Here is a 13,470-nt window from a genome sequence, read left to right on the forward strand (position 1 = left end):
ATTCAACATGTAAAATAAATATAAAGCACACTTTTACCTTTCATATTAAGGGCAGAAATATCATGATGGTAGCTTGAGACACAGCTGTTTATGCATAAAGTACTAAAGAAAAAAAAGGCATTGAAATGATTCAGAACCAAGAAGTAATATTCTGTATTTAAGTGGCTAACAACTAAAAGACAATACTGTCTATACAAAGCCTTACCTTGTGTTCCTGAATTGATATATCTGCCTTTTTATAGATATCAAAGAATAGAACTGAAGTACAGCTAAAAGTATGTGTAAGTAATATCTCCTTTAACCAAAAATTCAAAGAACTTGGCAGAGATTGATATTAAACACAGCAGAACAGAATTTAAATAGAAAACCTAAGGACAGAGCAAGTAAAATAAGTAAAAAAAAAATAAGAGTTTCATTGCTACCCACAATGGAGTAATTTGTGGCCGACCAATGCTCCCACTGAGAACAGCTATACAGAACTGAATCAAGTTTAAAAGATTTGTCTCAAGGTATCAGAGGATTGTTTAGGCAAATAGAAATTCAAAGGCCAAAATTTTGGAATAAGGCATACCCTTAAGAAGAGAAGCAACTTCTTGCATTTGGATACTTTAGAGGTATTTGCTAACTCTCAACATTGAGAAGAAGCTGAGAATTTGGGCAAAGGTCTGGGCATCTAGTTAGATGACAAGAAATCAGCACACATTTGTGACAGATGCGTCAACCTAGAGACACAAAAATAGGGCTGCGCAGGATATCAGAGAGGAGAGAGAGAGAGAGAGACAAATGACACAACACTCTTGGGTTTTCACTCAGTACTCAGTACATGTGCTGAATTATGAATGTAAGCAGCTGAAATCAAGCAGAAATCTTAGAAAAAGAAGAGGAAAATTCTAGCAGTACTGTGATACTCTGTAGATGAGAGTGAGTTTAGCATACACTGGGAAGAGGAACGGTGATGAATACTACCTGTTCTCTGATATCTCTGTAAGGCTAAGACCTGAGAGTAAGGGCCTTCCAGATGTACTATAGCCTATCCAGGAGTTAATTTGGTTTTTAATTGGATTAATTTTGTCATCTAGCACTCTTTAACTAGCTGCAGAAAAAACCAACACTCTAAAAAAAAAGATAATACCCAAAATTATCAGACAAAACGGACAATAGGACAGACCACAGGGGATCCAGAGATCATCATGATCAAAAAAGAATGTTGAAACAATATTGAGAAACAAACTGAGGGTTTTGGAGGGGAGGTGGGGCTAGGTGAGACTGGTGGTGGGTATTAAGGAGGGCACATATTTCATGGAGCACTGGGGTGCATAAACAATGAATCTTGGAACACGGAAAAAATAAAATTTAAAAAAATAGACAAATGGATTAAAAAAACCAGTATTGATATGAGCAATAATACAAATGACTATGAATATCTCTTCAGAAACCACGGGTTCAGAAGAGAGTAAAACAGTAGCTTTAGAATGCTGAACGACAACCCCCCCCAAAATAAACGTTGACTTAAAAATTATTATCCAGTGAAAATAGCCTTCAAGAATGAAAATGAAGTAAAGATATTCTCAGGTGAAGGATAACTCGTAAAATTTGTTATTAGCTCTAAAAGAAATTATTAGGTATTTTTTCAGTCTGAAGCAAAATAATCCTAGAGGAGAACCTGGAGGGTAGAGGAGGAATAAAACAAGTGATAAATATACTTGTAAGTAGACTAACTTTTCATCTTACGTTTAAAATATATATAACTACTGAAAGAGAAGTATAACATTGTCTGGTGTAGTTTTTCAAAGGTTGTAGATGTCATACATCTGACAACTATAAAGCGAGAGAAGAAAAGGACCTCTTATAGCACTTATACATTTTAAGTATCGTGGCAAAATGTCAGCTTGAAGTAGAAAAGTAAGTATATATACATATAGTTTAGATATCTGTATCTGTATCTCCTGTCTTTGTATGGTCTGCACACTAAGATTGTTTTTATATTAGTAAGTGTTGTGAAAAACAATAAAGAACAAGAGGACTTATAGTTTCTACTCCAGTATGTAAAGAGCTTATAAGTCATCGCTCCCATCCTCACAATAAGGAAGAGGTTGAACAGATATAAAAAAAATTAACAGTAGAGGACAGACTGGGTGAACTGCTGTGGCCCAAAGTGGAGAGATAGACAGGTAGGGAGAGTTATAGTTTGCTAGGAGCAGAAGCCATTGGAACTGAATATTAAACAGCACTTAATCATTTGCTGGAGGTAGAATATGGAGTAACTTGAGAGTTAAAATCTACTGGAGACTTAGTGGTAGGAGGACCCCACACACTCTCATGACTCTAAACATCCCAGGTGCTCTACCAGGTTCTCAGAGTGGAAACTGAAAGAAAATTCTCTTGTGTTTGGGCAGGAGAAGAGGGAAAATAACCATTTGAAATATGTCCAAGAGAAGTCTACTGTCTGTAACAGAAGCCTTACCCTGTAGGAAACTACTTTACCAGAGTTTCCCCTGCCAAACTTTAAAAAGGAGGGTAATCAGACAAGTCAATCCTTCTCTAACCTTCCTGTCTAACCTAAGGGAAGGGAGAAAAAGGGCTAAGAAAAACTGAAAGTCACAGCTTAGAGACTCAGGCACACTGGGGTGGAAAGAGACACAAAATCTAAGATTTGATTTTATTTTTATTTATTTATTTGACAGAGATCACAAGTAGCAGAAAGGCAGGCAGAGAGAGAGGGGGATGCAGGCTCCCCACTGAGCAGTGAGCCCAAAGCGGGGCTCGATCCCAGGACCCTGAGACCATGACCTGAGCTGAAGGCAGAGTCTTAACCTACTGAGCCACCCATGTGCCCCCCAAATCCAAGATTTAAATGTAAGATTATAGAACACTTTCCCTCAGCAATATCTTACCGCCACACCAGTAGATCCCCAGCATTATAACAGAGAAGCACAACTGAGAGAGCTGGAAGGCTCACTCTGTTTCATAAAAAGATTCTAGGGAAACGCAAAGACAACTAGGAAGACAGAATGAGGATACCATGGGAAACTGAGGCCTTTGCCACCTTGCTACAGCAAACTTTAAACACAGCCTAACTCCTAGACAGAGAAACATAAAAACCTCTTATTAAAAGACCAATTTACCTCTTTTTTTTTGTAACATGATGCATAATGCCTGACTTTTAACAAACACATTACAAGGTATTCTGAGGGCAAGAAAACGTGCAAACCGAAAAAGCACAACATGCGTCAGACCCAGACTCAGGTATGGCACAGGTTTGGGAATGATCGGGCTGGGAACGTAAAATAACTAAGATTAATATGCCAAGGGTTCTAATGGGAAAAAGTGTGCAACATGAAAGCAAAAATAGATAATAAGAGAAATACAAATTCAAGAAAAAAATCAGAGGTAAATTTCAGAAAGCAAAAACCGTAAGAGAAATGAAGACATCCTTTCGTGGGCTCATCAGTAGACTGGAGAAAACTGAGGAAAGTATCAGTGACTGTGAAGATATGTCAATAGAAACTTCTTAAACCGAAAAGTACAGAGAAAAAGATGAAAAAAAACCAACAACCCAAAATAAACAGAATGTCCAAGAACTGCAGCAATTACAAAGCTAAAACAAATTGCAAAACAAACACCAGAAAGAGAAGGACAGAGAGGAACAGAAGAAGGGAGTAATAATGGCTGAGAATTGTCCAGAATTAACAAACACCAAACTACTGATCCAGGGAGCTCAGAGAACACCATGACGGAAAAAAAATAAAAAATACAACTAGGCATTCAACCTGTAGAATCAGGAAACAATGACAAAATCCTGAAAGAAGCCAGAAGAAACAAAACCTCACTGATAGAGGATTAAGGATTATTTATCTCAGACTAATCTTACAAACCATACAAAAAAGAAGACAGTGAAATGAAATATTTAAAGGACTGAAAAAAAAATCATTAACCTAGAATGCTATGTGCAATGAAATTTTCCTTCAAAAATCATGAAATAAATATATTCTCAGATAAACAAAAACAAACAAAAAAACCCACATGAATTGTAAACATGCTTTGCCAGAAATGTTTAAGGAAGTTCTTCAGATAAAATAAGATGGTATGAGTCAGAAATTTGAGTCCACCCAAACGAGCAAAGAAACATGCTTTGCAAGTAACTTACTTTGCAAGAAATATTTAAAGGAGTCCTTCAGAAAAAATAAAAATGATATGAGTCAGAAATTTGAGTTTTCATGAAGAAACAATACCAGAGAATGAATAAATGAAGGGATAATATTTCATTTTTTATTTTTAATTGGTATAATTGAAGACTTGTGTTCAAACTAATAATGGTGATAAGATGTTAAGTGTTTAAAGTCTATGGACTGTGAAATAGATGAGAGAAATCTTATAAAAGAGGAAGGAGGAATTGAGAATATTTTCTTACAAGGTACCTTCACTACCCATGAAGTGGTATTGTGTTATTTGAAAGTAGACTTAACCTGCTTATATACTGGGAATCCTATAGAGACTTTTAAAACATTTTTAAGAAATATCATTGTCGTGGCCCCTGGTGACTCAGTTGTCTGAGCATGTGACTTGATTTCTGCTCAGGTCATGATCTTGATGAGCCTCCTGTCAGGCTCTGTTTGCAAGGCAGTCAGCTTGAGGGCTCTTTTTTTCCTTCTGCCACTCCCCCTGCTCATGCACAATATACCCTCTCTCCAATAAATCTTTAAAAAGAAAAAGTATAATTCCATTCTAACAGATGAGAAAAAATAGAATCTCATAAAATAATAAAACCAGAGTAGGGAAAAAAAATGAAAAAAAAAGAAGAAAAAAGAGGGAAGGATGAATGCAAGAAAGAACAATTTGTTGGCATGTAATTGTTTGTAGTCATCATTTATGATCTTTTGTATTTGTCTTGTGTCATCTGTGATGTCTCCTTTTTCATTCATAATTTCATTTGTTTGAGTCCTCTTTTTTTCTTGGCAAGTCTAGCTGAAAGTTTGTCTATTTCGTTTACCTTTTCAAAAAACCATAGATCTTTTCTATTGCTTTTTTAGTCTTTATTTCACTTATTTCTGTTCTGACTTTGTCGTTTCCTTCCTTCTATTAACTTTGGGCTTAGATTGTTGTTTTCATAATTCCTTGAAGTATAAAATTAGGTTGTTTATTTGAGATCTTCCTTTTTTCATAATGTAGGCATTTATTGGTGTGAACTTCACTCAGAATTTCTTTTGCTGCATCCCATAGATTTTGGTATGTTACACTTCTACTTTTATTTATCTCAAGGTATTTTTTAAATTTCTCTTTTGAGTTCTCCTTTAAACCATTGGTTGTTCATTAGGATGTTTTTAAACCTCAACATATTTGTGAATTTTCCAGTTTTCTTATTGAAATCGATTTCTAGTTCCATACTATTGTTGAAAAAGATGTTTGATATGATTTCACTCTTCTTAAACGTAATAAGTCTTGTTTTGTGGCCTACTATGTGAGCTGTTCCACATGTACTTGAGAAGAATATGTACTCTCCTGCTGGGGATGCAGTGTTGTGTAAATGTTTGTCGGTCCATCAGATCCAATGTGTAGTTTAAGTCCAATGTTTCTTTACCGATTTTCTGTCTGGATGATCTATCCTTGTTGAAAGTAGGGTGTTTAAGTCCCCTACTATAATTGTATTGCTATCTGTTTTTCCCTCTAGGTCTGCTAAAATTTGCTTTACATATTTAGATGTTCCTCTGTTAGATAAATAAATATTTGCAAATGTTATATTCTCTCACTGGATTGATTCTTTTTCATTATGAAATGATATTTGCCTCTCATTACAGTTTATTGTCTACCCCAGCTTTCTTTTGGCTTCTATTTGCACGGAATCCTTTTCATCTCTTTACTTTCAGTCTGTGTGTGTCCTTACATATGAAGTGAGTCCCTTGTAGGCAGTATATAGATCGGTCTTGTTTTGTTTTGTTTTTATCCATTCAGTCATTCTATGTTTTTAAATTGGAGAATTTCATCCATTACATTTAAAGTAATTATCAAAAGGTATGTACTTGTTGCCATTTTGTTAATTGTTTTCTGGCTGTTTGTAGTTCCTGTTTCCTTTTGTCTTCTCTTGCTTTCCTCCTTGTGGTTTGATGATTTTCTGCAGTGGTATGCTCTGATTCCTTTCTCTATATCTTTTGTGTGTCTACTATAGATTTTGTGTTTCTGGTTACCATGAGGTCTACATAAAACATATTTTTAATGGTCATTGTTGAGCTCAGCTTAACCTTGAACACATACTAAAACTCTAATTTTTTTTTTTTAAAGATTTCATTTATTTATTTGACAGAGGGATCACAAGTAGGCAGAGAGGCAGGCAGAGAGAGTGGAGGCGGCGGGGGGGGGGGGAGCAGGCTTCCCACTGAGCAGGGAGCCTGATGCGGGGCTCCTCCCAGGACCCCCGAGATCATGACCTGAGCCAAAGGCAGAGGCTTTAACCCACTGATGCACCGAAGCGCCCCAGAAGCTCTAATTTTTTACTCCTTCCCTAAATTTTATGTTTCTGATGTCACAGTTTACATCTTTATACCTGTGTGTCCATTAACAAATTCTTGTAGTTATGTTTATTTTTAATAACTATATTAACCAGATAAACCTTATTTATAATCGCACCTGTAATTATAATTACATGAAACTTTTCCTTCAGCCAAGCCTGGGCTCTTGGTTGTCTCTCAAACTTTTGTGATTGTCCAAATTACCTTCTTTGTTCTTTGTGGGTCCTATTAGTTGAGAATGTGCTAGACCTCTCAGTGTCCCAAAGGGGAGAATAACAGTACCTAGATTTAGTCTAATTGGAAGCTGTACCCTCAGCAGTGTTAAGAAAGAGTTAGTTTGGACTCTTCCAGGGAGAAACTGGGAGTTGTGCTTTTTTTTGCCTGTTACCTCTTTGCTGGGTTTGAGTGTATAGCTGCAGGAGGATAGATCTGTGCACATTAATGACTGCTTCTTTGTATGCTATGGTCCTGTGGGACTTCTCAGTGCAACACCTTTTGGCTATGAGCGCCATGCAATCCTGGGACACATCCTTGGGTGGCAGCCACAAAAAACAGGGATGCCGGGGCGCCTGGGTGGCTCAGTGGATTGGGCCGCTGCCTTCGGCTCAGGTCATGATCTCAGTGTCCTGGGATCGAGCCCCGCATCGGGCTCTTTGCTCAGCGGGAGCCTGCTTCTCTCTCTCTCTGCCTGACTCTCTGCCGACTTGTGATCTCTCTCTCTGTCAAATAAATAAATAAAATCTTTAAAAAAAAAAAACAAAAAAACAGGGATGCCAGTATAGGTGGAAGCTGCTTCTAGGGAGACATTGGCAATTTGGAATGAGCTCAAGTGAGAAGGCAAACGTGGTGTCTAATGGTTTCCCTGATCTCTGGGGAGGATTGCAGTCAACCCCAATAGGCCTTCTTTTTTTTTTTTTTTTTTTTTTTAATATTTTATTTATTGACAGAGAGAGAGAGATCACAAGTAGGCAGAGAGGCAAGCAGAGAGAGAGGAGGAAGCAGGCTCTCTGCTGAGAAGAGAGCCTGATGCGGGGCTTGATCCCAGGACCCTGAGATCATGACCTGAGCCGAAGGCAGAGGCTCAACCCACCGAGCCACCCAGGCGCCCCCCCCAATAGGCCTTCTAAATTGGAAACCTGATGCTCTGACAGCTACTTTTAAAATACTCAAATAGGCCTCTTTCAGGGAAAATGTGAAAGATGGGTATTTTTTCTTGCTCCCTCTGCACTGAGCCCTGTGGAAATAGCTGGTTAGGAACTGTTTCTTTGGAAGGGCCTGGGTGTCTCAGTCCTTAGACATCTGCCTTCGGCTCTGGTCATGATCCCCCATGATCGTCCTGGGATCGAGCCATCTCTCTCTCTCTGCATGTCAAATAAATAAAATCTAAAAAAAAAAAAAGAAAAGAAAAGAAAAGAAAAAATAAGAAAGAAAGGAAGAAAAAATAAGAATAAAAAAGAAAAAGAACTGTTTCTTTGTTTGCTACAGTATTGTGGAACTCTGCAAGGAGCATTGTGATCAGCCCCTGAATACATGTTAAATTGGAAGCCTGACCCTCAAGTAGTGACTTTTAAATTATGCAGATAGACCTCTTTCAGGCAATGATAGAGATGAGCATTTTTTCCATTCTCTTTCTGTGCTGAGCCCTGTGGGATAGCCATGGTGAGTCTGCAGAGACCATTAAATGTTTCTTCTTTGCCACAATCTCATGGATCTGTGGATGCAAGCCGCATTGGCTTTTGGAGCTAAGTGTTTTGGGTGTCTACCACTTGGTGTGAGTCTTAAAAGTTGATGCAATAGATGTGGGGTCCATACTCTTCACTCCTTTCGGAGAGGTTGCTAGTTGGGTGGTCCTTCCTGAATATCAGGCACTGCGCCTGGGGAAGGGATTATGGTAAAAAATATGTCTCAGGTTTTCCTCCCTGTTCAGTGTGGGTGATGGAATTCTCTTACTTGCCCAATGGGTAGGAGGGATTCAGCTAGTTTTGGATTCTTTTCAGTGGAATTTCTCTGTGTGGCTATAGATTTGGTGTCCTTGGGAGGAGGTCAGTTCTGGAGGTCCCTATGTCATCATCTTGGACTGCAACCAAGATAATCTTTTCAACAAATGATGCTAGAAAAACTGAACATGTACATGCAAAAGAAGAAGAAGAAGAAGAAGAAGAAAAGAAAAGAAAAAGAAAAAAAATCTAGAGACAGACAGACTTACATGCTTTACAAAAATTAAATCAAAACTAACTAAAAATGGATTATAGACTTAAATATAAACACCAAACTATAAAACTTCTGGAAGATAAAGTAGGATAAAATCTAGATAACCTTGGGTTTTGTGATGATATTTCAGATACAACACAAAAAAAGGAAGTATGAAAGAAAAAAAAAGATATGTTAAATGTCATTAAAATTAAAATCATACTCTGTGAAAGACGCTGTTAATAGAATTAAAAGATGATGCACAATTTGGGAAAAAAATACATATTTGATACAGGACATACCCAAAATATTTAAAGAACTCTTATTAAAACTCATCAATTTACAGAGAAACAACTCAATTGCAAATGGCCAAAAGGTCTGAACATTCACCTCACTAAGGAAGATGTGCAGGTGCCAGTAAGCACATGAACATATGTTTAGTATTATATGCCATCAAGGACCTGCAACTTAAAACAACAATGAGATGCCACTACACATCTATTGAAATGGCTGAAATCCAAAAAAACCTGACAAAGCCAAATGCTAGCAAGGATGTGAAGTAAAAATGACTCACATTTGCTGCTACTGGTAATATAAAATAGTAAGTCACTTTACCAGTTTGGCAGTTTCTCACATCGCTGCACATAGCTTTTCCATACCATTCAGCAATTGTGCTTTCCGGTATTTACTCAAAGGAATTGGAAACTTACATTCACACAAAAACCCATCAGTGAATGTTAATAGCATCTTCATTCATAATCACTAAAATTGGAAACAATCAACATACCTTTCAGTTGTTGAATAGATAAACTATAGTACACCATACACAGAAAATTATTCAGTGATAAAATGAACTATCAAGCCACAAAAAGACATGGAAGAACCTTAGATGTATATATTGCTAAGTGAGAGAGACAGGATGGAGGTTACATATTATATGATTCCAACTAGAAGACATTCTGGAAAAGGCAAAATTATTGGCAAATTGCATATCTGATTTGGGCTTTTAAAAATATCCTCTGGGGGTGCCTGGATGGCTCAGTCAGTTAAGCATCTGTCTTCAGTTCAGGTCATGATCCCAGGGTTCTGGGATCGAGTCCCACATTGGGCTCCTTGCTCTGCGGGAGGTCTGCTTCTCCCTTTTCCTCTGCCCATCCCCCTGTTTCTGTTCTCTCTGTCAGATAAAGAAATAAAAGCTTAAAAATTTCTATTTACTCTTTTGAACATATGGAATACTGATGTAATAACTGATATAAGATCAATTGTGAAAAATGTACCACACTAAGGCAACTTACTACTAATTGCTGAAACTGTGTGTTGAAGGAGAAAGAGGTATATGGTAACTCTGTATGCTCAATTATTCTGTAGACCTAAAATTGTTCAAATATCTAGTTTATAAATCAGAATATAATAATCTAAAATTATTTTGAACTATAGGTACTTTTTCAAATGATTTATAATATAAAGTAAGACCCTTTGGCTTCATTCTAAATTTGTATTTGGAAATTGTTCTGGGCTTTCACTTCCAGCCAAGATGGGATAACAGATTTCCTCTCCTACCAAAACAACCGAAAATTTGACAAAAATCAAAACAATGGTTTTCAAGATCTTGGAATCAGTCACTGAAGGACAGTGGTACATGAGATAAGAAGCATTCAAGATGAGCCCTGCAATTCCTCCAGCTTACTGCCTTAGTAGAGTTTTAAGGTCGTAGCACAGGGAATGCAAATGAGACAGATCCTGGCTGATTGCCTGAATTGAGGACATTGAACTGAGAGTTCAGAGAGACCAATAGAACTAGGGTTCACAGGCTTGTATACTAGAGGACATACCTGTAGAAGACTCTCTTATGTATTCAGTAAAGTGGTAGCTAGTAACTAGGCTATGTTTGAAGAACGTTATTGAGTCTAAGTCCACCAAGAGAATGAGAATTACAGTGTACACCACTCATACAAAATTGTCAATAATATCTGCTCTAGTCAGTCAAATTGAAACCTCAAAAATCATAGTATGTAAAGTACACAGAAGGATCTTGTCTCAGCAGTGGGTGATAATTAATTCTAAACCGAATACTACTCTCGCTCTTCCTGTCAAATCTGCCTACCGGCTAAGAAAGATAAAAGTGTTTCTTCAGAATAAAGCTTAAAAATAGTCACAAAAATAAAAAAATAGTCAACATTCAACATTGAAATTTACAAAGTCCAATATCCCGTAAAACGTTGTAAGGAATTCAAAGCAGCAGGAAAATACAACCCATAAGAAGAAGCTAAATCAGCTGGTCAAAACTGACCCATAACTGACGGATGTTATTATCAGAGTTAACACAGTTATTATATTAGTATTCCATATGTTCAAAAAGTTAAGTAAAAGATATTTTTAAAAAACCCAAATTGAGTATATAGAAACGAAAAACCAGGAACTCTGAGGAAAACCCTATGTATGAGATTAATGACAGATTAGACATTGCAGATGATTTAATAAATTTGAAATTAATAACAATATATATCCAATGAAAAATACAGAGAAAATACAATTAACAAAATTGAAGCATCCAGTGAGTTGGACAAGTTCAGTGGCCAACCATATATACAGCCGGAGTCTCCAAAGGAGGGGCCTTGAGGAAAAAAAAGTAATTGAAAAAATTATGTTCAAGCTTTAAAAATTTCATGTAAACTGTAAACCTACAGAACAGATCCGGGAAACTGAGCAAACCCTCAGAACAAGAATCATGAAGAAAATTATATCATGCTACATAATAATCTAATTGCTCAAAATGAGTGTAGAGAAAAAATCTTAAAAGCAGTTAGGAGTGGGAAAAATATGTTATATACAAACGACCAAAGATAAGAGTAACAGAGGGTTGTGGAAAGAGACATGGGTGGGGGGGTGACATAACTGGGTGATGGGCATTAAAGAAGGCACATGATATGATGAGCACTGGGTGATATACTCAACTAATGAATCATTGAACATTATACATCAAAAACTAATGATTGCTTTACCTTGGCTAATTGAATTTAAGTTGAAAAAAAGAAACAATGCAGATAAGAAGACAGTAGGATATTTTAGAAGTACTGAAAGACAAAAGTCTACTAATAATTCTATACCAAGTCAGAATGTCTATAAACAATGAAGGAAAAATAATTTACACACAAATAATGTAAGTAGTATTTGAACAACAGACTTACACTAAATGAAATATCTAAAAATGTCTTTCTGGATGAAATAAAATGATACCAGATAAGAATATGAACTACACAAAGCAAAGAAGAGGAAAAGAAATGGTAATTTATAGGTATTTTTTCTTAATTAAATCTCTTTTAAAATAATTATTTAAAATAGATAAACATAATATGGGTTTACTCGAAGTGCTATATATCACATGTTGGTAGATTGTGTTAAGCTAAACATGTATAATATACATGCTGAAGCATCATAAAATAACAGGATCACAGCTAGTAAGCTAAGCTGACACATAAATTAAAATAGAATTTTATAAAAACATTTAGTCTCAAATCAGGCAAAAAAAGAAAAAAGAGAACAAAGAAAAGATAAAAAAGGAAACAACTAGAAAGGGTAGATTTAAATCTAACAATAGTGCTAATTACATATAATGTCAGTAAAAAGGCAGAAAATTTCCAAGTTGATGAAAAAAAAAGAAGCAAGACCCAACTATATATTTTGTGTAAAAGAAATGTGCTTCGAATATGGACACAAGTAGATTATGAGTAAAAGGGGGGGGAGGATGTATCATATTAACAGTAATCTAAAGAAAGCTGGAGTATAATCATAGACAAAGCAGATTTGGGAACAAATAATATTAGCAGGAATAAAGGTGATTATGTAATGATAGAGTGATCAACTAATCAAGAATTGAAACAATTCTTAATATTATGAACCAAATGAAAGAGCTTTAATATATGTGAAGCAAAAACTTAGACACTGCAAGTAGAAATACAGAAATCCACAAAGACAGTTATTTTGATACTCTTCTCTTAATGATAGAAATAGGCAAAAATACCTCAGTGAGGATGCAAAAGATTTGAATAATATTAACAACCAACTTCACATGATTGACATTTATAGGATATTTCGCCTATCAAAGAATACACATTCTTTTTAATAACACAGGAAACCCAGGGGTACCTGGGTGGCTCATTGGGTTAAAGCCTCTGCCTTCAGCTCAGGTCATGATCCTGGAGTCCTGAGATCGAGCCCCGCATCGGGCTCTCTGCTTAGCAGGGAGCCTGCTTCCTCCTCTCTCTCTCTGCCTGCCTCTCTGTCTACTTGAGATCTCTGTCTGTCAAATAAATAAATAAAATCTTTAAATAAAAATAAAATAGCACAGGAAACCCAAAGTCAAGCATATTCTGTAAAGCAAATCTCAGTAAATTTAAAGGATTAAACCATATAATTGAATTAAATTTCTGACCATGATGAAATTAAATTAGATGCACATTAGTAAAAAGATTTCTAAAAAGTCCTGAATATTTGGAAACTGAATAACAGTCCCCTAAATAACTTGTGTTCAAATAATTTCTTCAGAAGAAGAATTTTTGAAGTGAATGAAAATGAAAACACAAGTAACAAAACTTACAGAATGTTGCTAAGACAGTACTTAGAGGAAAATGTATTAGCTTATATTAGAGAAGAAAAAAATCTCAAACAAATGACACTTGCGTCTGCCTTAATAAACGAGAAACATCAAAGCATATTGATCCCAAAGTAAGTACAAGAAGGGAAACAATTGAAGTTAGAACAGAAATCAATGAAGTAG

At 36.2% G+C, this 13,470-nt stretch overlaps 1 protein-coding gene across 1 annotated transcript in view; it reads left to right on the plus strand.

The window, feature by feature from the left end:
• Positions 1–13,470, plus strand: part of SLCO6A1 (solute carrier organic anion transporter family member 6A1) — an 88,960-nt gene that overhangs the window by 48,207 nt on the left and 27,283 nt on the right. Inside the window, exon 8 of the mRNA XM_082725209.1 lies at positions 3,183–3,246. Within this exon, the coding sequence (XP_082581335.1) occupies positions 3,183–3,246 (64 nt within the window). The remainder of the gene's footprint in view (positions 1–3,182; positions 3,247–13,470) is intronic.

The sequence above is a fragment of the Mustela nivalis genome, assembly GCF_964662115.1.
Source record: "Mustela nivalis genome assembly, chromosome: 3".
NCBI lineage: Eukaryota > Metazoa > Chordata > Mammalia > Carnivora > Mustelidae > Mustela > Mustela nivalis.